The sequence below is a fragment of the Archocentrus centrarchus genome, chromosome 11, assembly GCF_007364275.1.
Source record: "Archocentrus centrarchus isolate MPI-CPG fArcCen1 chromosome 11, fArcCen1, whole genome shotgun sequence".
Lineage (NCBI taxonomy): Eukaryota > Metazoa > Chordata > Actinopteri > Cichliformes > Cichlidae > Archocentrus > Archocentrus centrarchus.
The window spans coordinates 7,411,300-7,438,075 of record NC_044356.1 but is presented as its reverse complement, the minus strand read 5'-3'; the positions used below and the strand labels follow the sequence as shown (position 1 = coordinate 7,438,075).

General features: G+C 40.9%; 2 protein-coding genes across 2 annotated transcripts; both read left to right on the top strand.

Annotated features, from left to right (window-relative positions):
• The first annotated feature begins 2,357 nt into the window (after positions 1–2,357).
• LOC115788210 (hepatic lectin-like) lies at positions 2,358–11,557 on the top strand. Its single transcript, XM_030741157.1, has 7 exons — positions 2,358–2,385; positions 6,395–6,517; positions 6,722–6,799; positions 7,222–7,373; positions 7,489–7,613; positions 7,704–7,875; positions 11,480–11,557. The coding sequence occupies exons 1-7, from the start codon at positions 2,358–2,360 to the stop codon at positions 11,555–11,557; spliced, it is 756 nt and encodes a 251-aa protein (XP_030597017.1).
• A 2,899-nt stretch (positions 11,558–14,456) lies between these two features.
• On the top strand, positions 14,457–26,550 carry LOC115788209 (brevican core protein-like). Its single transcript, XM_030741156.1, has 11 exons — positions 14,457–14,496; positions 14,595–14,746; positions 14,849–14,970; positions 15,145–15,255; positions 16,975–17,012; positions 22,816–22,938; positions 23,143–23,220; positions 23,643–23,794; positions 23,910–24,034; positions 24,119–24,302; positions 26,431–26,550. The coding sequence occupies exons 1-11, from the start codon at positions 14,457–14,459 to the stop codon at positions 26,548–26,550; spliced, it is 1,245 nt and encodes a 414-aa protein (XP_030597016.1).
• The last annotated feature ends 226 nt before the right edge of the window (positions 26,551–26,776 follow it).

Here is a 26,776-nt window from a genome sequence, read left to right as displayed (position 1 = left end):
CCTTTGCAGTCGTTGCTCCGAAATTGTGGAACAAGCTGCCCCTTCATATCAGGACCTCTCCTACAGTTCACATCTTTAAAACCCGTTTGAAAACCCACATTTATTCTTTGGCTTTTAAATCAAAATGAGTCCTGGATACATTAGTGATGTTGTTTTCTTTTACTTATGTTTTATTATTTTATGTTTCCTGTTTTAACGGTCTCCTGTATCTCGTGTTTAAGTTATTTTATTTATTTTAAATGTACAGCACTTTGGTCAGCTGCTGTTGTTTTTAAATGTGCTTTAGAAATAAACATAACTTGACGATGCACCAGAGGACAAGTGTAGTTTTATAGGCACTTTCATGTGTTAAAGACATTTTTTTTTCCTTTGGAAGGGAGAAAAGTTCAGTGACAGATGTCAGTGTGAATAAAAAGAGGAAGTGACCATTACAGTATTTGATAACTGGATTCATCTGATTGGCCTGATGGTTGGCAGAACTGTTATAACTCATAAATAAACATGAATAATCACATAAACTATCTTGTTCAGTGCTCAGTTGTACTGGACTGGTACATAACAACATGTTCTGACGTGTGTACTTTTAACAGCTTCTGACTCTCAGCATGTAAAATCAAACAGAGGGTCAAAGGTCAGCTCAGACAGAACGACTCTGCTGGGTCTGTGTGTTCTCCTGTCGGCTGCTCTCATGTGTCACTGACTGCAGCTGTGAGTTTGTGCTTTTCTACAAATCTGTGTCTGATTTAAACTCAAAGAGGAGCAGAACATTTACTGTGAAGGTCTAAAATTCTGCCATCATGTTTACTATTATTTTATTAATTTATTGTTGTTTTATTTGTTGCTTTGGAAAATTGTGTTTTATCTGACATCTGAATCAACACATGAAACAAAAACTGAAAACAACACAAAAACTGTTGATCTTTTACTTGTTATTAATTCAAACAAAATTTACAGAAGAAAACATGTATGAAGTAAACAGTTTGCAAAATACTGCTTATAACCACAATTCTGTGGTTACAACAGCTCAGTAGCGCTCTGAACTCTACCTCACACATGTGGCCGGTTTATTGCTGAGGAGGACTGTTACGTTCCCTCTAAAAAGTCTAGGGGGTTCGGGGGAAGTAACAAAAAGTGACCGGGTTGACAAAAGGAGAAATGAGCAAAATTAGTAAAAATAAAAGATTTTTATTAAGATTATAACATAAAGAGACGGACACGCCGCTATCATCTTCAAATAAAGAAAAACAAAACACAGGAGTTATTCAACAAACGTAAACAACAACTGAGGGTAAGAGGCCTCACGTACAAAAACAAAACACCACCCTCCTCTCCACTGAGCAGGAGGAAGCAGCTGCAGTAACACACAGTTCACAACTTGTGACACAAAGGCAGTCTCTGGCAATCACTGGCCTGGATCTCTCCTCTCTCTAGCTTTAAGTACCCCAGCTTGATTGCTGAGTTGGGTCAGCTGTTCCAAAAGGGGTGGCCCCCAAAGCTGGAGAGCACAAGCCACATCCAGTGGGCCAGGAAGCCACAGCAGGCCCGGCTAGGGCCGTAACAAGGAAGTGTAGTGTGTATTTCCTGTGAGGCATTTAGAAAATCAGTAAATTGTTCCATCTACAGTTTCTATCATCATGCTCTACCTTACATGGACATCAGAACAATAAAACTTTTACTGTACACACTCACTCACTCACTCACACACACATTTTTCAGTGTGTGACTGCTATTCTGCCACCACAGGATCCTCTTTGTGAAACATGTTCTCACAGCTGAGGTTATATTTTTCTCACGTTTAAACCAAACAGGAAAGACTGATGTTTATTTTTGCATTTTGTCAATCATCTCAGCAGTTCCTCATTTTGTTCTGCCTTCACACGTTTTCTTCTCATTTGAAACAATTCTTTCTTTCCTGCATCTCTTTCTTGTTAAATCTTCTCATGTTGAAACACTGAACGTGGCCTCCAGCTGTCTTCTTTCTTTCTTTCTTTCTTTCTTGCTAACGATCTGATGGAATTGAAAACGTGTTGCTGCATCTGCATGTGTCTGAACTCTGGTTCAGTTCTGGAGGAACCAGACTGTAGATGAAGCCTCCTCCCTCCTCTTTACTCAACAGGAAGTTTTTTAGTGGCTGTGAAACACAAATTTGTCATTTAGTCTTCCTTCAGAGGTGAAAGCAAGTCGTAAGGAAACCATCAGAGTGAGTGTTTGTCTCCATCTATTTTCTATGAAATGCAAAAGGAACTGAATCTAGAAAAAATGACAAAAAGAACAAATAATGTAACATGTTGTTGTGTTTTTGTGATTCAGAGACAGTTGGACCGACTCTGAAATCAGGATCTTGAAGCCTCAGCACGATGAGCCGTCCACAGAGCTGCATCGAAGGTAAGAACATGAATGTGGAGGTAAAACAACAGGAAGGTGAAGAAGAGAGAGCTTCAGTCAGATCTGAGTGATCATCAGACAAACGACCATCAGTCTGACCAAAACTGGGTTTCATTAAAGTGGAGACATGAATACTGGAAACTTTGGTATTGATCTGATACCAAATAAATACAGGGCCAATATTGCCAATACCAACACAAATACCGATACTTTTAACTTACAAAGGCTGCTTATGTAGGGAAGTGCTGTCTGTCATGATTTATGAGATGAATCATCACTTTGTCAAATCTCAACACATTTTAATGACTACTAAATCACTCTGATTTTTACTTTCCACAATAATTAGTTAACATAATAAAACACACCTTTCAGCTTTTCATGTATTTTGAAACTAGATTTTCTTTGGAAACCAGGGACCTGCACTATGAAGCAAGTTCAGCAAACCCAGGGTATCTTTTGGTTATCTGGATTCACTTACCCTAACACTGGTGATCAGGATAAACAATGGTTATCAACTTAAGTTAACCGGTTAAGTTAAGTTGGTTAATTGTGGCTTTGTCCTGTAGTTTAACTTGAAAGGATGGTGTTGGCAGCATCTAACCAATCCAATAGGGACATTTCATGGGTCATGTGACTCTTCCACAGAAAATGATCCCTATAGGTGCCATCTACTCCTGATACATTATCACATAAAAAACATTTAAAACAATTTACCAGTAAAAGGTAACACTGCTGTAAAAAGGGGCACATGATTAATGCCAGAGCAAATCGCTAATCTGGTGATTTAGTGCACAGAGCAGTAAAATAAACATTTTTATTCCACTAAATAAATTTATTGCTCAGTGCACTCTCAGTGCTGCCAAATATTAGAGCTCTGAAACTTTAAACTGCATCCAGTTAAACATTTAAGGTTACTGTCCCACAGCCTGATAAAGGAGACACAGTAATCAGTTCAGTTTCTTGGGACATCAAAGTGACATTAATGTGATTAACAGCTGTTCTTGGTGTGTGTTTGTGTTTCCATCAGTGTCAAACAGGCTCAGCAGCAGATCAGAATCGAGGATCACTAAATTAATACACACAAGGCAACACACAGTTTGTGCTTCATTCAGGGTTTTAGTAGGTACACATTAACAAGCTGCACATATAAACGTGTTCAACAGCAGAGAATCTATGCTGCGCTTTAGACATGCTTTAAAAAAATACATTCAAAGAACTGAAATCATGGAGCTTCCAGCCGATCAGAAAGTGAAACTCTGAACATAACCTGCTCCTGACAGTTTGAGATTTTATTCTCTCACTGCAGACTCGATCGAGAGTAAAGATTAAAAATAAAAACAATTAAATCATAGACTTAGTCTTCTACAGATTTGATGAGTCCACACAAAGGGTTAGTTAAAATATAATAATTTAACACAGTTTAATGGGCTGAATATATTATAATATATATTTGACTGCCTGAATATTGTCTATAGAAAATCATTCTGCTTAAGTAACAGCTAAGATGACCAGTTACACTTTAACATGAACTAACCTGATGAACTGACATGAGTGATGACTGAAACATCACTTTCACCGCTACAGGTGCTGATCATAAAATTAGAATATGATGAAAAAGCTGATTTATTTCAGTAATTCCTTTCAAAAAGTGAAACTTGTATATTATATTCATTCATTACACACAGACTGATATCTTTCAAATGTTTGTTTCTTTTAATTTTGATGATTATAACTGACAACTAATGAAAACCCCAAATTCAGTATCTCAGAAAATTAGAATATTACTTAAGACCAATACAAAAAAAGGATTTTCAGAAATGTTGGCCAACTGAAAAGTATGAACATGAAAAGTATGAGCATGAAAAGTATGAGCATGAAAAGTATGAACATGAAAAGTATGAGCATGAAAAGTATGAGCATGAAAAGTATGAGCATGAAAAGTATGAGCATGTACAGCACTCAGTACTTAGTTGGGGATCCTTTTGCCTGGATTACTGCAGCAGTGCGGCGTGGCATGGAGTCCATCAGTCTGTAGCACTGCTCAGGTGTTATGAGAGCCCAGGTTGCTCTGATAGTGACCTTCAGCTCTTCTGAGTTGTTGGGTCTGGCGTATCTCATCTTCCTCTTCACAATAGTCCATAGATTTTCTATGGGGTTAAAGGTCAGGCGAGCTTGCTGGCCAATTAAGAACAGGGATACCATGGTCCTTAAAGCAGGTACTGGTAGCTTTGGCACTGTGTGCAGGTGCCAAGTCCTGTTGGAAAATGAAATCTGCATCTCCATAAAGTTGGTCAGCAGCAGGAAGCACGAAGTGCTCTAAAACTTCCTGGTAGACGGCCGCGTTGACCTTGGACCTCAGAAAACACAGTGGACCAACAGCAGTAGATGACATGGCACCCCAAACCATCACTGACTGTGGAAACTTTACACTGGACCTCAGCCAGCGTGGATTCTGTGCCTCTCCTCTCTTCCTCCAGACTCTGGGACCTTGATTTCTAAAGGAAATGCAACATTGACTTTGATCAGAGATCATAACTTTGGAGCACTCAGCAGCAGTCCAGTCCTTTTTGTCTTTAGTCCAGGCGAGACGCTTCTGATGCCGTCTCTGTTCAAGAGCGGCTCGACACGAGGACTGCGACAGCTGAAACCATGTCTGCATACGTCTGTGCGTGGTGGTTCTTGAAGCACTGACTCCAGCTGCAGTCCACTTTGTTCCACAATCCTCTCCAGGGTGCAGTTATCCCTATTGTTGGACACTTTTTTCTACCATATCTTTTCCTTCCCTTCGCCTCTCTATTAATGTGCTTGGACACAGAGCTCTGTGAACAGCCAGCCTCTTTAGCAATGACCTTTGGTGTCTCGACCTCCTTGTGTGAGGTATCAAAGGTCATCTTTTGGACAACTGTCAAGTCAGCAGTCTTCCCCATGATTGTGCAGCCTACAGAACTAGACTTGAGATACTGAATTTGGGGTTTTCATTAGTTGTCAGTTATAATCATCAAAATTAAAAGAAATAAACATTTGAAATATATCAGTCTGTGTGTAATGAATGAATATAATATACAAGTTTCACTTTTTGAATGGAATTACTGAAATAAATAAACCATTTCATGATATTATAATTTAATGATCAGCACCTGTATATGCGCTAACCGGTTATTCTTCGCCTCCCTGAAAGGACTGTGACAGCAGGCTCTGTCTCCATGTCGGGGTCTGGGTCTGCCTGAGGGATTTCCTTCCTCCTGCTCCGAGGGAACAAAGCGTTTTCTTTTTCGTGCTCCTTGATGTCTTTAAATGAGTTCCCACATTAGAGAACTTCCTCCCAACACACATCACTTTTTACAGTGTTTTCATTTCCAGCTGTAAAGTACATCTGCACGGCGATCTGCTTTCTCACTCACAGCCGACATGACTCTGCTCAATCGCAACTAATCACAGCAGTGCAGAGAGGAGGGGGCGGAGCAAAGAGTGCCTGCATGAGAGCAGAGGTGTTTGCACACATGTCTGCTTTCTGATGAACAGCAGCAACGCACTGAACTTACTTTAGTTCTTTTGTCTCCTGTATCGATCCTATCACACTAGTATCGTTCGGATACCAATAACAGCGATGTATCAATACTATCAATAGTTTCGGTTGATCTGCCCACCACTACTGGAAACATTATCTACACAGGACTTAAAAATATTCATTGTTAAATAATATCAATTTATTTAAAAAAAATAAATCACTTTTTAATGTTTTAAATTGATGCAAATGAAGACATCAAGTTAAAAAAAAAAAAAAACTGAGCGTGAGGACGTGTCACATGTTAACATGTTTTAAGAAGGCTGATACTCAGTGTGTGATGTTTCCTGTTGTTTGCAGCATCTTAATGAACATGTTCCTTCATCGGTGCTCAACTCCAACAGAGTGTTCTATAATACTACTTCATAATATTTATAACATGCCTGTGTACTTGTGTGTCAGCCCTCTGACCTCCAGCATCTGTCTCCTCTAAATGTTGATCAGGTGAAGCTCCTGACTCTCAGCATGCAAAATCAAACAGAGGGTCAAAGGTGACTAAAGAGAGAGCGGCACTGCTGGTTTCTGGTGTTCTCCTGGCTGCTGCTCTCATTGTTATTTACCGTCTCTGTGAGTTTGTGTTTGCCTTCATTTTTGAACTTAACAAAATCAATGATGTGATTTCCTGTAAATCAAATGAGGATAAAAACATTTAGAGTCAAAGTGTCAAATCCTGCAGAATGTGCAGATTGGCTCAGCCATCAGATGACTTCAGTGTTTTAATGGTCTGCAGCAAATTAAAGATGATCTTTGTTTCTCTTATTTTTGAATCAGTGTTTGAAATCGTGAGAACAAAGGAGAACCTCAAAAACCTGGAAGATCACAGAATGAAGTGTGAAAATAATCTGACAGGTAAACAAATACTGTGATATTTGGTCACACTTGTTCCAAACCTTCAGTCTGACTCAAACTGCTGACACAGCTGAGTATGATCCAGTCCTGCTTCTTCATTTAGAACATTTTGATCCAAAGTGAAGCATTTTTAATTCAAGCTTTAGAAACTAAAGGACCAAAGAAAATAAACCACAGTCCTGATCAATGACTGATTAAAGTTGTTTTTATCCTTTATTCTAACAGAGACGCTCTCTAAAGTAAAAGCATGCAGCACTTTGCTGTCCACCTTTCAGAAACGTAAGTTATGGATTTAGTGTTTGACACATCTGTATCCTCTGATTAAAGAAACATTGATGGACTGACAGAAAAACTGAGTTCACACAAACGTGAAGAGTGATTTCTTCCATCTGACTGAAGTCTTTGCTGTAATCTCTTCAAAGATGAACCCTGTGATAGATGTGAAGCAGGCTGGGAGCATCATGGAGGAAAGTGCTATCATTTCTCCATCAGTAAATCCTCCTGGAACCAGAGCAGAGCTGAATGTAGAGCTGAAGGAGGAGACCTGGTTAAGATAGACAGCAGGTGGGAGCAGGTATGAAACACTGCTGCAGCTTCATGTTCTCACATGTTTGATCACATCTTTATGTTTCATCATCTCAGCACAGAAAAGTCTAACAAGGTCATTTTCATCATCTGTTTCTGTTCAGAGGTTCCTGGATGGAAGAGTCAGAGACTTAATGAATGAAGATGAGGACAAGTTCTGGATCGGACTGACAGACTCAGCAGCAGAGGGCAGATGGATGTGGGTGGACAACACACCACTGACTGAAAGGTTTGATTGAGTCTGGAAATTAAAAAATATATTTTACAACAAAGTTTCCAGTTTTTACTGAGCCAGTTCTTTCTGTGCTTCATCTCTTAGTTTGAAGTTTTGGAGCGGCAAAGAGCCAAATAACTGGAGAGGGAAAAGAGGGGAACATGCTGATGGAGAGGACTGTGCGAGGATGGGAGAAAGAGGTGGAGCTGAAGAAATTAAGTGCTGGTTTGATGCAGTCTGCTCAAAGGCTCACAGAAGTATCTGTGAGAAAGCAGAAGTACGTGTACACCTTAAATATTTCTTTAATTCAGTTGAGCCTGTTGAACACTGAGCTTCAGTTTTTAAAGTATTCTCACAAACAGAAAAAAGAACAATAAAATAAATGTACCGGATTTTTCGGACTATAAGGCGCACTTAAAGTCCTTAAATTTCCTCAAAAATCAGCAGTGCACCTTATAATCCGGTGCGCCTTATAATCCGGTGCGCCTTATGTATGAATCCTTGTTGTGCTTACTGACCTTGAACCAATTTTATGTGGTACATTGCGCTCAAAAATCTCTCACAGTTTTTTAGTGCGACGTTGATGAGGGATGCTACACAAATATCGACATTTTCCAGAGTGTAATGGTACAACGGGGGAGGGGGGGGGGGGGGGGGTAACACCCAGCATATGCTTCTCAAATAGTTGAGCGCTGCCGTCTGACCGCCGATGGCCGAGGAATCCACACCACTGCACCACTGCATGGTCTGCAGCGATATTTCCTCCGGTCTTGCAGATCAGTTCAACGGCCTCATTGAATTCTTAAAATAGTCCATCATTAATTCACAAAATGACTCTACTGACGATATTAGACAGGAACAAGCAGCACAGCAGGTGTGGAAACCAGCCAAAGCCGCCGGAGAGAAATTCAACAAGGAAGTGGAAGCATTGTTCCAAAAATAGAAACCGTAGGAGGTAAACCGCAGAAAACTATAATGGATTTTATTCTACATGTTCCGGCCTATTTTCATCTATGCTGGCTCGGATAATTGTGCGTAATCTGGCGATCGGCGGCCGGCACTGTTGCCAACTTTTGCGCAACAAAACCCGCTGTTGGCTGTCTCAAAAATCGCTAGAAGTTGCTAAAGGACAAATCGAGGTTCAGGGCTGTATGTGATGTCCCCCTCGGTGCCAAAGAGAGGTCCGGGCAATGCCACAGCGTATGAAGGGACGCAGTACGAGTGCTGTATGTACACAAAACACGGTGACAGTTTTTTTTTTTTGTTTTTTTAAAAAATATTTTTCTTTGCTTGTATTGGTAAATATACAGGTGCACAGGATTTATGAAGGGCTTATATATAAAATGAAGAAATGACTTGTTCGTACCGTCATTAATAAAGAATATATTGTAGCGTCTGTTAAGACCATGATGAAGATGGCGACAGATTGCCAGCAAAAGCTGCTCTTTTATTAACAATTAAATGGTTGCTGTGTGCCGCAACCAAAACATAACTGTACCAGCGAGACTGACTCGGATAATGACAGAGGGAACCCGGCATGCTTGATGCCAAAATCGCCCAACTGTTCAACTCAGACACTGAAGATGAGGAATTTGATGGAGTTGTGGAAGATGAATGATTTAAAATGTGAGTGTATTTTTCTGTATTTGTTACAACTGAACAATATTCTGAGTTATTGTGAATGAGATGAATAAAGTCCAACTTACCTGATGCTTTTGTTTCGTTCTACATATGTTTTATCATGCTCCTTATAATGCGGTGCGCCTTATGGTCCGCAAAATATGGTAACTTTTTTGTATCCAATATATTTTCCTCATTGATCTGATTAGTATGTCAAACAAATGTGGGAGCGCCTGTGAAATTAATTAGTGTCATGGTCCTGGGCCGGTGGCCCAGTGTTTTGTGTTTGCTTTGTTCTGTATAAGTTATATCTCTGATTATGTTCATTAGTTTCTTGTTTAGTTACTTCCTGTGATTTCCCTCAGTGTTCCTCTCCTGTGTTGTGGAGTCTCTCGTGTCTGTCTTCCCTGTGTTGTCAGCCTGTGTGTCTGTTATTCATTCCCTCTGTCAGGTTTTTGTGGGTTAAGTCTGCATGTGTGTCTTGGTTGGTCACTTCCTGTTTTAATTTGATGGTCTCGTGTTCCCTGTACTTTGAGTTTAGCTTTACTTCCTTTGTGTTATTAGTTTCATTTGGTTCACATGCTGATCCCTGTTGTTTCCACTTGCCCTAATTACCTGATGTTTATTTAAGCCCTCAGTTTTCTTCTGTTCATTGTTGCATCATCATCGTCGTTTCTCTTTTCCCGCTGTGTGTTTCCCACTTTAGTTTTTCCCGAGTTCTCCCAGGCTTGTTTTTCAGCCTTGGTTGAGATTTTGTCGTATCAGGTGAGCCTCCAGCAAATAAAGCTGTTAGAGTTTAGCTCCAGTGTCACGCCTCCTGCATTTGGCTCCTACTCTTCCCGCCACACAGCCTAACCATGACAATTAAACTATTTTCAATAATGAATCATCTTTTTTTGTAACCTTTAAGCAATTTTTTAAAAATCACAAAGCATTTTGGATCCCATCGAATCGAACATAAAACTACAGAAGAAACTACAACAAACTGACGAACAAATAAATGTTCTTCTATGTGTTCTCAGCTGCACTGTGTGAACATTTTAATCACATATTTACTGTTAGTTATTGTTTAACAAACAATTAGTGCTGAGTGCAGTTTCACTAGCCACACACAGGCCTTATTAATGCCAGACAAGCAAGTAGTAATGCTCAAATGAAGCAATAAAGCAGTATTGAACCACTTTACCAATTGTATTGAACATGAGTTCATTCAGTCAAAGATTCATTTCAGTGACATCTAGTGGTGAAATGGTAGACAACAAACACTGTCAATAGTATATGTCCTGATTCAGTACTGCATAGAGAGGGTGTGCTTTAGGAAACAAAGTAGGTGCAGGGAAGGTGGGTTGTGCTTGTATAACTCAGACAGTCATGAAATTTGGGGATGGGAATTCAGAGGTTTTTATTTAGGAATCAGAGTTTTTCCACTGATTTTGGACTCAGGTGATTTCTTTTTTTGCTGACAACTTCTCCAGCTTTAGAAATGTCAAGTTTGAGGCACACATGTTATGACCGAACATCATGATATCAGGTTCTATTCGCAAATAAAGATGGATGAATGTGTGTGTGTTGTGTTATTGAGCAGAGTGCTGGGAAAACATGGCATTAACTGGGTGTGCTTGTGTAACTACCGCTTTAGCGTTAATCTTGATACGACAGCGTCCGTCATCACATTGAAAGGACGAGGCAGCAAAGGCTGTCCTGAATTCATAACTCAGCAGTAACTGTTGGCCATAAAAACACTAAAACTGTGCAAACATGAACCTGGCTGGGACCACAGTGGAGATAAGTGTTAACACTTTATTGTGTAATCCTGGTTTCTTATGCTGAGCTTTATGTGTGTGCACTCTGGCAGTGATTAACCAAATAAACTAAACTGGCTGACTGTCTCACTCTCGCTCCTCACTCATAAACAGCGAATCACCTGAACCAGTCAGGTGATTTATTCTGAGAATGATGCACTTGCTGCTTCGGATGTCATGTCATGTGATTTTTTTTTTTGTCCTGAAACAAGCTTCGAAGCAGTGGTTCTCTGGAGTTGGAAGCCCAGGGTTCGAAGCACGTATCGAAGCTTCAGTTTCACACTCTCATCACTACAAGCAAGAGCTCTCTTAAATAGTACCTGTCTGACAAAGTGAAGCAGGCTGAGAGATCATAGTAACACATCATGCCACGATCTAAAGAAACTCAACAACAGATGAGAAATAAAGTCAGTGACGTCTATCTGTCACGGCTCCTGTTAACCACGCCTTGTGTTTCAGGGGTGGGACCTACTCCAGTTCCTGCCAGCTGGGTTACTCACCTGCTCTCCATCAGCCAATTCCCTGGGATTCCAGTGAACCACGGCGAGAGCCGTTATCCACGAATGGAGAAAACAAGCTGCTCATCTTGAAAACCCTCCAATGAGGCTGAATTAAAACTACGATGTGAAAGACTCACTGCCTGTTATCACAAATGCTTGATTGCAGTTCTTGCTGCCAAGGAGGGGGCGCACCAGTTATTCAGTTTAGGAGCATTTACTGTTTGTCACATGGCCAGATAGGTTTGGATAACTTTTTCCCTTTATAAATGCATTTTTTAAATAAAATATCATTTATTTTATCTACAAAAAAAAGAAGTGGAGCATTTATTTCAGTAACCATGAGTTTAAAAAGTATGATGTTGTGGCGCAGTGGTCTAAAGCCCTGCCCATTCTTCTGTTTGACAGGAAGTTGTTTTTGATGTCTGTGAAACTTCTTTCAGTCTCACTGATGGTCACATGGCAGTAACATGTAGTTTACTCTAACATGAGGTTTATAAAAGCAAGAAGGGAGACCAGTGGTGAGTCTATGAATTCATCTTAATATTTGATATGATCATATAATTTAATATTATGTTGAATTTTTAAACTTACACATTCATTAGCAGAAATTCACATGACACAGAGCAACAATCCGGTTTCATGTTTTGTGTTCCAGAAAGAGTTTTCCCATCAGCTGCTTTGCAAAAAATGTTATTGTATGCTACTGCATGTAAATAAAAGAAAATGAAATTATTCTTCAAATTAATGTGTGCAACAAATAGTGAAATTCAATTTTATTAATATAGCAGCAATTCACAACAACAGTCACCTCAAAATGCTTTATATTGTAGGGTAAAAACCCCACAGCATTAGACAGAAAACAATCAGATGACAGCCTGTGAATAAGCACTTGGCAACAGTGGGAACAAAGCTCCCTTTTAACAGGAAGAAACCTCCATCAGACCGAGCCTTAGGGAGGCTCAGCCATCTGCCGCGGCCGGATGGGCGTCACTTTAAACTTTACACTTTAAACAGAAAGCCTTCTTTTTCTAAAGGATTATAAATGAAAGGCAATTAATTTATATTTGTTAGGCAAAGGAGCCATTTAATGAACAAAATTTAATTTAATGGTGAGCATATAACAAACTTTCAGCAGTGTCAGATGCTGTCAGTTTTAAAAATGAGTGAAATAAAATGAATATGGATGTAATATGTGTAACTTTGTGTGTTTCCTTATTTTGTGTTGTCTCGCAGTTCCTTTTACTTAAAAAATAATTTTTCTATTAAAAAGTTAATTAAAAATGAGGAAGTAGCTTTTATTTTTTAAACCTGTCTTGTTCGGGAGCTTAAACAAAATTCTTGCTCTGCTGTGCCAAGAGGAGCTCTGTTGTAGGCTCTTCTTGTTAGTCTCTATATTTTGTTCTTCTTTGGTTTCTTTATTTACATATTTAAACAGTATGGTTCAGCAACACCAGTACCAACAGATGGGGGGGGGGGGGGGGGGGGGGGGGGGGGGGGGGGGGGGGGGAGAAAACAAAATGGAAAGAAGTGGGTGATGGTAAAAAAGAAGAGAAGCCACAAGCACAAGTAATGAATCACCAACTGCTGCATCTGTAACCAAACATATAAAAAAAACCCCCCAACAAACAGCACCTGAAATAAAGAACCAAAAACCAAACACACTCTTGTTCTGTTGCGTTTGTGTGTGTTCGTCGTACTTGATAATGAGTGTGAGAAGCTGCAACAACGATCTCCAGAGCAGAGAAAGACCCAGGAAACCCCAGTGGTCTGCAGCCCCCCCAAGAGCACTGAAGACCTGAGACCACACATCCCGATGAGAATATGTGCCCAACCCTGAAAAAGGAAGAGGGAGGCTCCAGCTGGTGTCCCCACAGCCAAAGGACAAGAGCCCCTGAGAACCAGAGGCTGACCACCCCAGCATGAACTGGGGCCGGGGGGGGGGGCAGAACCACCTGGCACCACCCGGTAGAGACAGAGTGGGTGTATGTGGGTGGATGTCTAGTTAAAAAACAAAGAAGGAAAAAATATCTATATAAAACCTTTGAAGATGAAAATCATAATGTGGTTCATAACAAGAATTCAAAAAGAAAGACAAACCAAAAGTTAACCAAAGTTGTGTGAGCGCTCTTCACATTTCTTGATAACTGATCTACTTCCCACTGGGTGGCTGTAATGCTGGAAACCACAGGAAGTGCACTGAGGTTATTTGGGTGAGCAATTGTTGTTTTCCTGCTCAGACCAAAGATTAAATGTTAACAATTTTCACATGATGGTTCAAATAGGAGAATGTGTTTAGTACAAATATTTTATTGCAAAATAAAGACATAACATTTACTCTATAAAATCTGTATTCATGTTGTTGTGACCACAGTCTGCACACATTTATATCTCTGTCTCTGCTAACTGTTTAGAGGGTTCTCAACAAGCAGCGTTGAGCAGAAAGTCAAAGGTCACCTCAGAAAGATTCGCCCTGCTGGTTCTCAGTGCTCTCCTGGCTGCTGTGGTCATTGCTTTATGTGTTACCAGTGAGCTGCTCAATTTTCTTTTTTTTTTTCTCTAGTGTTATTATTAATTATCCTAACTATTACATTTCTGTTCTGCATTTGGGGGGGGGGGGGGGCACTCAATAAGACTTTTTTTTTTTTTTTAATTAAAATTCTTTTTCCCCTTTTTTGTACCAGAGACGACATGCAACACAATGAACATGTGAACATGTCCACAATCTCTTGAAGCAGAAAGTAAGCTTTCAGTTTTGTCTTTGTCATATTTGTATCCTCTGATGATTAAAGAAACTTTGATGGAGTGACAGAAGCAGGAAGTTAGATTGTAACTGCGGGACAGAAGGAGCCTCCTGCTGCCTGCAGGTCACAAACCTGTGAAAATAAATAAGACTGATGACAGTCGGGTTGTTTTATCTTCAAAACAGGAACAAAAGCATGCAGCACGGTGCAGCCTACATGTCCTCCATGTCCTACAGTAAAATGTAAGTTAGCCTCCTGCTGCCTGCAGAACACACAAACATGAAGAGTGATTTCTTCCATCTGACTGAAGTCTTTGCTGTAAACTCTTCAAAGATGGACCCTGTGATAGATGTGAAGCAGGCTGGGAGCATCATGGAGGAAAGTGCTATCATTTCTCCATCAGTAAATCCTCCTGGAACAGGAGCAGAGCTGACTGTAGAGCTAAAGGAGGAGACCTGGTTAAGATAGACAGCAGGGAGGAGCAGGTATGAAACACTCAAGTTCTCCCATTTTTATCTCTCCTTTATGTTTCACCATCTTATAACGGAAACATCTCAGAATAATTTTCAACACATTTTCCTCTTCAGAAATTCCTGGAGAAAAGACTGAGAGAAATGAACAAAACTGAGGAGAAGTTCTGGATCGGACTGAAACGCTCTGCAGATGAAGACAGATGGTTTTGGATGGATGGATCACCGCTGAACAAAAGGTTTGATTGTTGATAAAAAAAAATTATATATATATATATATATATATATATATATATATATATATATATATATATATATATATATATATATATATATATATATATATAAATTTCCAGAATCAGAGTTTTCTTTTTTTTTTACTGGACAACCCTTTTCTGTCTTTCATCTTTTAGTTTGACTTTTTGGAGCAGAAATCAGCCGGACACCAGGAACGGGACAAACAGGGAAAATCCTGCTGGACAAAGTGTGAGGGTGGGGGGGAAAGGTCGTGCTCCTGACCTGAAGCTTCCATCCTGCAAAAAGGCTCAAAATCTTTGTGAGAAACCAGCAGTCTGAAATCCAGTTCAGCCTATAAAACAGTCTCAGTACAGGAAACAGAAGGTGGAGTGATGTCATGTTTATAAAGCTAATGTCTCAAACAATTAGATACTGTATGTACTCTACTCTTCCAGATTTGTTTATAGAAAAATGAAACATGGTGAAATAAATCTGAATAACATTTTTTAAATCTTTTTGGGATTCATTTTTAATAATACTGTTGTGCAGTGCTGACTTCTGTGAAATGGACCATTTTCAGCTGTAATTTGTCCTGTTTTTTTCTTTTAGAAATTAAAAAAAGATAAAATATTTCCCTGGAATAGTTTGGTTACCGCAGATCCAGGCTGAAGGTTTACTGAATCATGTGTTTTAGGAGTCTGATTAGTGCAGCTTCACTAACTGCAATTTTTGCAGCATCTTACAGGCTTCAACTAAAAGTAAAGTCAAGCTGATTTAATGATAAACTGTCCACAGAACCACATAAAAAGTCAGCACATTAATGTGATGTTACTTCAACAGGAAGGTGAAAATGAGGGAGTGTCACGGTTTGGCTGTGTGGCTGGCAGGGGTGGACCCAAATGCAGAACGCATGATAAAGAAATGACTTTAAACAGCTTTAATGCTGAAACTATTTTCAATGTCCAAATATACAAAGGACAAAATCCAAGCTCATACATAAATTCAAAATGTGACACACTTGGAAACTAAAGGGAAGCCACACAGCAGGCAGGGACCACAGACAATAACACAACAATGAACAGAGGAAAACTGAGGGCTTAAAGACACACAAGATAATCAGGGAAAGTGGTGACAGCTGGGAACAACAGGTGAACCAAATGAAAGAATAACACAAAGGAAGCAAAGCCAAACACAGGACGGTAAAAATAAAACAGGAAGTGACCAACCATGACGCACACGCAGACTTGACAGAACACGAGGAATAACACACACAAGAGACAAAGAGACACCAGACATGTGAAAACAGAGGACAACACAGGGAGCAGGGATTCAATATAAATACCAGAAACTAATGAGACCTATAACCTAAAATAAACTAAGAACCAAAACCATATGAACACTAAAACACAGGAATCTCAAATGAAAACAGAACCTAAACTAAAGAAACACAACACAAAATGCTGGGTGAGTTTACATTTCCAGTCCAAATGCATGCAGATAGATTAACTGTTGATTCTGTTCTTTGTTGTGTCATCATTAGTGTTCCCTCGTTGTGTGTTTGTCCCAGCACCATTGATTAGTATTTAGTTCTAGCACCTGTCCAGCTCCAGGTTAGCTGAGTTTATGGTTTCTTGTGTTTTCCTAATAAACCACCTTTAAGTTCTATTTTGTCTGGTTCTGCATCCTGGGGTCCAATCCTGCCTGTCACACAACAACTATGACAGAACCAGACTGTAGATGAAGCCTCCTCCCTCCTCTTTACTCAACAGGAAGTTTTTTAGTGGCTGTGAAACACAAATTTGTCATTTAGTCTTTCTTCAGAGGCAAAAGCAAGTCATAAGGAAACCATCAGAGTGAGTGTTTGTCTCCATCTATTTTCTATGAAATGCAAAAGGAACTGAATCTAGAATAAATGACAAAAAGAACAAATAATGTAACAACATGTTGTTGTTGTGTTTTTGTGATTCAGAGACAGTTGGACCGACTCTGAAATCAGGATCTTGAAGCCTCAGCACGATGAGCCGTCCACAGAGCTGCATTGAAGGTAAGAACATGAATGTGGAGGTAAAACAACAGGAAGGTGAAGAAGAGAGAGCTTCAGTCAGATCTGAGTGATCATCAGACAAACGACCATCAGTCTGACCAAAACTGGGTTTCATTAAAGTGGAGACGTGAATACTGGAAACTACATTATCTGTACAGGACTACAAATATATTGAACCCACATTAACTGTTTAATGATAATAATTTATATGTCTGTGTAGATTCTCAGTTATCCAGGTCATAGTAGTCTCTGGAGCTTGGAAAAGGCGACTGGACTTCTTTTTGTTTCTTGAAGACGTTTCACCTCTCATCCGAAAGGCTTCTTCAGTTCTCAACCAAATGGTGGAGAGACCCAGGTATTTAAACCCCTGTGGGCGTAGTCCCCTGGAGGTGGTTATGACCCTCTATTGATCATGTGCTTGAACACATGTGCCCAGGTGTGAGGGGGGCGTGGGTCATATTTAATCAGTGGTTTCAGTTGAAACCAACTTAGGACTCCGCTCCATTGTTTCCTGTGGCCTATTGAGGTCACTGGAACAAAGGTGTGAATGGGGGTTGAGACGTCTGGGAAGGGAGCTCAGGACAGCACTGTAAGCGGGGGAAAGTTGGTGACGTAATCCACCTCCTCTGTTCAATGATGGTTGTTCACAGTGGACATAGATGGCTTCTTTCACTCCTCTTTCAAACCATCTGTTTTCCCTGTCCAAAATGTGGACATTGGCATCCTCAAAAGAGTGCCCTTTTTCCTTCAGATGCAGATGTACTGCTGAATCTTGTCCTGTCGAAGTGGCTCTTCTATGTTGTGCCATTCGTTTGTGAAGAGGCTGTTTGGTTTCACCAATGTAGAGGTCCGAGCACTCTTCACTGCACTGAACAGCATACACTACATCGCTGATCTTGTGTTTGGCGGGTTTGTCCTTGGGATGAACCAGTTTTTGTCTTAGGGTGTGACTTGGTTTGAAGTATACTGAGATGTCATGCTTGGAGAAAATTCTTCTGAGTTTCTCTGACAAGCCTGACACATATGGGATGACAATGTTGTTCCTCTTGTCCTTCCCATTCTCTGTAGTTTGTGTTTGGCCTTCATTCCTGTGCATCTTAGCTGATTTGATGAAGGCCCAGTTGGGGTAACCGCATGTTTTGAGGGCTTTCTTAATGTGTGTGTGTTCCTTATGCTTCCCTTCTGCCTTAGAGGGAACACTTTCCGCACGGTGTTGTAGGGTCCTGATCACCCCAAGTTTGTGTTCCAGAGGGTGGTGGGAGTCAAAGAGGAGATACTGGTCTGTGTGTGTGGGCTTCCGGTAAACTTCAATGTTGAGGCTTCCATCTTCCTCGATAAGCACCGCACAGTCCAGGAATGGTAACTTGTTATCTCTGGTGTCCTCCCTGGTAAAACGTATGTATTTATCCACTGAGTTAATGTGACGAGTGAAGGCTTCTACTTCTCGGGTTTTGATTTTGACCCAGGTGTCATCTACATATCTGTACCAGTGGCTAGGTGCCGTCCCTTTGAAAGAACCAAGAGCTTTACTTTCCACTTCCTCCATGTAAAGGTTGGCTACAATGGGAGACACTGGGGAGCCCATGGCACATCCATGCTTCTGTCTGTAGAATCCATCATTGTATTTAAAATATGTTGTGGTAAGGCAGAGATCTAAAAGTGCACAAATCTGATCTGGGGTGAAGCTGGTTCTGTTCAGTAAGGAATCGTCTTCCTGTAGTCGTCTTCTGACGGTCTCCACTGCCTCAGTTGTAGGTATGCAAGTGAAAAGTGAAACCACATCAAAGGACACCATGGTTTCATCTGGATCCAGTACAAGATTCTGGACCTTGTTAGTAAAATCTGTAGAGTTTCAATGTGGTGGGGTGTGATGCCAACAAGCGGTGATAAGATGGTGGCGAGGTGTTTGGAAATGTTGTAGGTGACCGAGTTTATACTGCTGATAATGGGTCGAAGTGGGACTCCTTCTTTGTGGATCTTTGGGAGTCCATAAATGCATGGAGTGGCTTCTCCAGGGTACAGGCGGTAGTAAGTGGGGCGGTCAATGGCTTTTTCCTTTTCAAGTTGTTGCAGGCAGCAAACAACTTTTTTCTTGTAGTTGCTTGTGGGATCACGTCTCAAGACCTCATAAGTATTGTTGTCACTGAGGAGTGTAGTAATTTTGTTGTGGTAATCCGATGAATTCAGCACAACCGTGCACCTCCCCTTGTCGGCTGGCAGTATGGTGATGTTTTGATCCTTGCTTAGGGCTGTGATGGCCTTCTTCTCCTGAATGGTGAGGTTGGATGGAGGAAGTCTTGCACTGGCGAGAGTGGCTGAAACTTTCATCCTGATCTGTTCTGCTACAGGATGAGAAAGTTTGTTATGTCTTATAGCGGTTTCTGTTGCTGTGATGAGGTCTACTATAGGAAGCTGTTGTGGGGCTATGGCAAAGTTGAGTCCTTTGGCTAGCACATTTTCTTCTGGTTTGGTGAGGACCCTGTCTGATAGGTTCTTCACCCACTTTCCTTGGTTTCCATTGCTTATCGTGTCGTCCTGTTTGTTAACAGATGAATGGTATGCCTTGGTTTGCAGAGTTTGAAATTTACGTAGTTGTCTTTCCTTACCTTTGATGTGTTGTGCGAGCTGGGCTTTGTCCACAAATGTAGAAACTTCTTCTGCGATGGTGTGAGGTAAGAGTGATGAGAGTTTCTGCTGAGTCTGGTGGATTTTGTTCTGGAGTGCATCTATGGTGAAATGGACCTGTCTTATCCTTTCACTTAAAAGGTGGTTCTGTGCTCTCCATAGAATTTGGTCAGCTCTATGTCCTTTTACTGTGGACCCAAGGTGCAAACTCTTGGGAACCAGTCTGGACTGTCTGCATCTCAAGTTGAAACGAAGTCCAGACTGGTTCCCAAGAGTTTGCACCTTGGGTCCACAGTAAAAGGACATAGAGCTGACCAAATTCTATGGAGCGCACAGAACCACCTTTTAAGTGAAAGGATAAGACAGGTCCATTTCACCATAGATGCACTCCAGAACAAAATCCACCAGACTCAGCAGAAACTCTCATCACTCTTACCTCACACCATCGCAGAAGAAGTTTCTACATTTGTGGACAAAGCCCAGCTCGCACAACACATCAAAGGTAAGGAAAGACAACTACGTAAATTTCAAACTCTGCAAACCAAGGCATACCATTCATCTGTTAACAAACAGGACGACACGATAAGCAATGGAAACCAAGGAAAGTGGGTGAAGAACCTATCAGACAGGGTCCTCACCAAACCAGAAGAAAATGTGCTAGCCAAAGGACTCAACTTTGCCATAGCCCCACAACAGCTTCCTATAGTAGACCTCATCACAGCAACAGAAACCGCTATAAGACATAACAAACTTTCTCATCCTGTAGCAGAACAGATCAGGATGAAAGTTTCAGCCACTCTCGCCAGTGCAAGACTTCCTCCATCCAACCTCACCATTCAGGAGAAGAAGGCCATCACAGCCCTAAGCAAGGATCAAAACATCACCATACTGCCAGCCGACAAGGGGAGGTGCACGGTTGTGCTGAATTCATCGGATTACCACAACAAAATTACTACACTCCTCAGTGACAACAATACTTATGAGGTCTTGAGACGTGATCCCACAAGCAACTACAAGAAAAAAGTTGTTTGCTGCCTGCAACAACTTGAAAAGGAAAAAGCCATTGACCGCCCCACTTACTACCGCCTGTACCCTGGAGAAGCCACTCCATGCATTTATGGACTCCCAAAGATCCACAAAGAAGGAGTCCCACTTCGACCCATTATCAGCAGTATAAACTCGGTCACCTACAACATTTCCAAACACCTCGCCACCATCTTATCACCGCTTGTTGGCATCACACCCCACCACATTGAAAACTCTACAGATTTTACTAACAAGGTCCAGAATCTTGTACTGGATCCAGATGAACCATGGTGTCCTTTGATGTGGTTTCACTTTTCACTTGCATACCTACAACTGAGGCAGTGGAGACCGTCAGAAGACGACTACAGGAAGACGATTCCTTACTGAACAGAACCAGCTTCACCCCAGATCAGATTTGTGCACTTTTAGATCTCTGCCTTACCACAACATATTTTAAATACAATGATGGATTCTACAGACAGAAGCATGGATGTGCCATGGGCTCCCCAGTGTCTCCCATTGTAGCCAACCTTTACATGGAGGAAGTGGAAAGTAAAGCTCTTGGTTCTTTCAAAGGGACGGCACCTAGCCACTGGTACAGATATGTAGATGACACCTGGGTCAAAATCAAAACCCGAGAAGTAGAAGCCTTCACTCGTCACATTAACTCAGTGGATAAATACATACGTTTTACCAGGGAGGACACCAGAGATAACAAGTTACCATTCCTGGACTGTGCGGTGCTTATCGAGGAAGATGGAAGCCTCAACATTGAAGTTTACCGGAAGCCCACACACACAGACCAGTATCTCCTCTTTGACTCCCACCACCCTCTGGAACACAAACTTGGGGTGATCAGGACCCTACAACACCGTGCGGAAAGTGTTCCCTCTAAGGCAGAAGGGAAGCATAAGGAACACACACACATTAAGAAAGCCCTCAAAACATGCGGTTACCCCAACTGGGCCTTCATCAAATCAGCTAAGATGCACAGGAATGAAGGCCAAACACAAACTACAGAGAATGGGAAGGACAAGAGGAACAACATTGTCATCCCATATGTGTCAGGCTTGTCAGAGAAACTCAGAAGAATTTTCTCCAAGCATGACATCTCAGTATACTTCAAACCAAGTCACACCCTAAGACAAAAACTGGTTCATCCCAAGGACAAACCCGCCAAACACAAGATCAGCGATGTAGTGTATGCTGTTCAGTGCAGTGAGAGTGCTCGGACCTCTACATTGGTGAAACCAAACAGCCTCTTCACAAACGAATGGCACAACATAGAAGAGCCACTTCGACAGGACAAGATTCAGCAGTACATCTGCATCTGAAGGAAAAAGGGCACTCTTTTGAGGATGCCAATGTCCACATTTTGGACAGGGAAAACAGATGGTTTGAAAGAGGAGTGAAAGAAGCCATCTATGTCCACTGTGAACAACCATCATTGAACAGAGGAGGTGGATTACGTCACCAACTTTCCCCCGCTTACAGTGCTGTCCTGAGCTCCCTTCCCAGACGTCTCAACCCCCATTCACACCTTTGTTCCAGTGACCTCAATAGGCCACAGGAAACAATGGAGCGGAGTCCTAAGTTGGTTTCAACTGAAACCACTGATTAAATATGACCCACGCCCCCCTCACACCTGGGCACATGTGTTCAAGCACATGATCAATAGAGGGTCATAACCACCTCCAGGGGACTACGCCCACAGGGGTTTAAATACCTGGGTCTCTCCACCATTTGGTTGAGAACTGAAGAAGCCTTTCGGATGAGAGGTGAAACGTCTTCAAGAAACAAAAAGAAGTCCAGTCGCCTTTTCCAAGCTCCAGAGATAATAATTTATGTTAATATTTTAGAACATAAGCCACATTTTAAGTGCTTTAAAATGATGCAAATGAAGACATCAAGTTAAAAAAAAAGGAACTGAGCGTGAGGACGTGTCACATGTTAACATGTTTTAAGAAGGCTGATACTCAGTGTGTGATGTTTCCTGTTGGTGTGAAACATCTTAACCAACACGTTCCTTTATCAGCACTCATCTACAACAGTGTACTATAATAATAATACTTCATAATATTTATAACATGCCTGTGTACTTGTGTGTCAGCCCTCTGACCTCCAGCATCTGTCTCCTCTAAATGTTGATCAGGTGAAGCTCCTGACTCTCAGCATGCAAAATCAAACAAAGGGTCAAAGGTGACTAAAGAGAGAGCGGCACTGCTGGTTTCTGGTGTTCTCCTGGCTGCTGCTCTCATTGTTATTTACCGTCTCTGTGAGTTTGTGTTTGCCTTCATTTTTGAACTTAACAAAATCAATGATGTGATTTCCTGTAAATCAAATGAGGATAAAAACATTTAGAGTCAAAGTGTCAAATCCTGCAGAATGTGCAGATTGGCTCAGCCATCAGATGACTTCAGTGTTTTAATGGTCTGCAGCAAATTAAAGATGATCTTTGTTTCTCTTATTTTTGAATCAGTGTTTGAAATCATGAGAACAAAGGAGAACCTCAAAAACCTGGAAGATCACAGAATGAAGTGTGAAAATAATCTGACAGGTAAACAAATACTGTGATATTTGGTCACACTTGTTCCAAACCTTCAGTCTGACTCAAACTGCTGACACAGCTGAGTATGATCCAGTCCTGCTTCTTCATTTAGAACATTTTGATCCAAAGTGAAGCATTTTTAATTCAAGCTTTAGAAACTAAAGGACCAAAGAAAATAAACCACAGTCCTGATCAATGACTGATTAAAGTTGTTTTTATCCTTTATTCTAACAGAGACGCTCTCTAAAGTAAAAGCATGCAGCACTTTGCTGTCCACCTTTCAGAAACGTAAGTTATGGATTTAGTGTTTGACACATCTGTATCCTCTGATTAAAGAAACATTGATGGACTGACAGAAAAACTGAGTTCACACAAACGTGAAGAGTGATTTCTTCCATCTGACTGAAGTCTTTGCTGTAATCTCTTCAAAGATGGACCCTGTGATAGATGTGAAGCAGGCTGGGAGCATCATGGAGGAAAGTGCTATCATTTCTCCATCAGTAAATCCTCCTGGAGCCAGAGCAGAGCTGAATGTAGAGCTAAAGGAGGAGACCTGGTTAACATAGACAGCAGGGAGGAGCAGGTATGAAACACTGCTGCAGCTTCATGTTCTCACATGTTTGATCACATCTTTATGTTTCATCATCTCAGCACAGAAAAGTCTAACAAGGTCATTTTCATCATCTGTTTCTGTTCAGAGGTTCCTGGATGGAAGAGTGAGAAACTTAATGAATGAAGCTGAGGACCAGTTCTGGATCGGACTGACAGACTCAGCAGCAGAGGGCAGATGGATGTGGGTGGACAACACACCACTGAATGAAAGGTTTGATTGTTGTAAAATATATTTTTTCATTTCCAGAAACAAAGTTTCCAGTTTTCACTGAACCAGTTCTCTCTGTTCTTCAAGGTTTAGTTTTTGGCTCAGTGGGGAGCCAAATAATTTGACAGGGATAACTCCTGAAGGAGAGGACTGTGTGGCGATGTGGAAAAAAGGTGGAGCTCCTGACCTGAAGAGCTGGAATGATTCACCATGCTCAGTTCCTCACAGAAGTATTTGTGAGAAAGCAGAAGTAACAGGACAGATTAAATATGTATGTACCTGAGATTCAGTTCAGTGTTAAAGAACACAGTGGACTGAAAGTAACGTCACAGAGAGCAAAAACCATCAGCATAAATAAATGTGGATGTTTTGTATTGAGTTATCCCTTATTGATGTGATTGTTGTATCCTTGCTATGAGATTGTTGCTGCCATTGTCAGAAAATAAAGATTAATTTTCATTATTGTTAATTATTTAAATCTGCCTTCCTGTGAGCTCACATCCTGCTAGTGTGTCTGTGTGGTTATTATTTCACAGCCAAACATTATTAACTATCAGAAATGACCAGAAACTATTTAAGCTGGTTTGAGGAGGTCAGCCTAGCTCTACTGCTGACTCCACCAACCAGCAACACCAACAGTTAAGCACAATCAGCAGTCACGCCTGGCATCCACAGCTGTCCTTTATGATCTGGTGCACTTGGTGTGATGGCTCTGTAATATTTTAGTGCCCGGGAAGTGAATAGGCCTCAGGGATCTGTTAATTTTCAGGGGCTTTAGTAACGAGCTGTAACACTTACCCACCTTTTAAATGCAGGATATTTAATTTAAACAATTTAGCAGCTAAAGCTAAATCAAATAATAAAACTCACATAAGAAAATCACCCTAAATTTATGCTAACCTGACTAATTTATTCTACGTATCCACCAGTGTTAATTTCGTTGATGAAATAGTTTCATCATAGTTTTTGTCAAAGACCCTTTTTTCATGACGATAATGAGACGATAACTAAATAAAAACTACCTAAAATGATAAAAACGATAACGAAATTAATTGACACTTTCGCCTACGAATGAAAACGAGAGGAAAATGCTTGGCGGGGACGAAATCCAATCAGAACTTAATTAATTTTGTGACAGGGGGGACAAGTTAGGAAAACATCCAATCAAACGCATAATTGCGCAAATTTGCTCTAAACCCGGGAAGACCAAACTAGCCTGTGATTGGTCGTTTCCTTCCGATAGAACTAAGTTATGTAAACAATGTCAGCAGGGAGAAAGAGAAGAGCCGATGTATGGACACATTTGTCCTTGGATGTTGTGACAAACAAAACGATGTGTAAACCATGTGGGGCGACTATCTCGGGTAAAAACACGACAAATTCTTAACGACATCTGCAAACCAGTCACCCAGATCTGCATGCAAAGGTAAGCATTTTAATGTCATGCAGGGTAAAGTGTTTTTCCCAGTTTAGCGTTTGTGTTTAGAGAAAATCTCCACACCGCGGTGGATTAGCCTTTCCTAATCTTAGTCCTGAACACTGCCCTGTACCTTTCAGAGCGTCCTGCTGTAAAACGCTCGGATTATCTCAGTAAGATGGTGTTAATGATCAGGTGTGTGGGAAGCAGGTGAAACGCTAATGTTAATATTATTAATAATATTCCATAACTTTTAATAAATGTTTAATTTTGTGTAAGTGTGTATAATGACTAATTCAAGGGAACTGAAGAAAAAGCATTTACATTTTACACCCTTTATATTTTAATCGACTAAATCGACTGTAGATTAAGTCGACTATATTCTTACCATAATTTCATCGACTAAAACTAAAACTATTCTGATGATTAAATTATGACCAAAACTAAATCAAAATTTGCTGTCAAAATTAACACTGGTATCCACGTGTAGCCCGTCTGCCATATATGTAAATAACGATGCAGATGGGGCCCTAGGTTCTTTTCTCTATCTACTGTAACTGTTAACAATTAAAGATTATTCAACTCAAATTACCCCCAGAAACTAACATACACTCACACACAATAGGATTAGCAACAGAGAATGTACATTTACTACTACCACCTTGAAACCTTAAAGAGAATGAGCTTTACTATAACACAATAAACACACCAGTATTTGAAATTAAAAGAGTCAATTTACTAATAGTTCAATGAAAATAAAAGAGAAATACAAAATTAAAGTGCCTTCTGTTATTCAACTTAAATTTCAAATCATCCTTATCATTTACCACTATGCCGGCAAAACAATATAAAAGAAAATAAATGTTGCAGGCCTGAATCGTGGCTGGAGATCGTAGTGACCTAAAACTCAGCGGTCGTTTCACTCCACCTGGAGCAACAAAATAAAATGGTGGTACCTTTTTGAAAGACACGTGTCCCGCAGGAAGAAGCTAGCCAGCAGGCCTCATCTCCGGAGCAGAACAGAAGCTCTCAGGAATCACTGCAGAACAAGATGGACTTCACCTCCACTAGAGGAACCACGGGCGTCCCCGGGCCACTCTAATTGTTGCTTGGATGCTATCTCTTTTCCTGGCCCACAAAATGTCCAGACCGGGCAGCTGTCTTGAAGCTGGGTTAGCTACTAGCCGCTTACAGTCCGATCGCTCAGTCATTAGCTACTCACTTCACCAACGAGCAGCAAACTTCCACACAGCAAACTTCAGGTCGACTTTTGCTGTTCACAGAATGGCCCACAGTCTCTGACTTATCTAACCGACAATCCAAAATGT

Coding starts and splice junctions, on each gene's coding strand:
- LOC115788210 (XM_030741157.1), top strand. CDS start 2,358: ATGAGCCGTCCACAGAGCTGCATCGAAG. Junction 2,386..6,394: donor TCCACAGAGCTGCATCGAAG/GTAAGAACATGA, acceptor AATGTTGATCAG/GTGAAGCTCCTGACTCTCAG. Junction 7,374..7,488: donor TAGACAGCAGGTGGGAGCAG/GTATGAAACACT, acceptor GTTTCTGTTCAG/AGGTTCCTGGATGGAAGAGT.
- LOC115788209 (XM_030741156.1), top strand. CDS start 14,457: ATGCAGCACGGTGCAGCCTACATGTCCTCCATGTCCTACA. Junction 17,013..22,815: donor TCCACAGAGCTGCATTGAAG/GTAAGAACATGA, acceptor AATGTTGATCAG/GTGAAGCTCCTGACTCTCAG. Junction 24,035..24,118: donor AACACACCACTGAATGAAAG/GTTTGATTGTTG, acceptor CTGTTCTTCAAG/GTTTAGTTTTTGGCTCAGTG.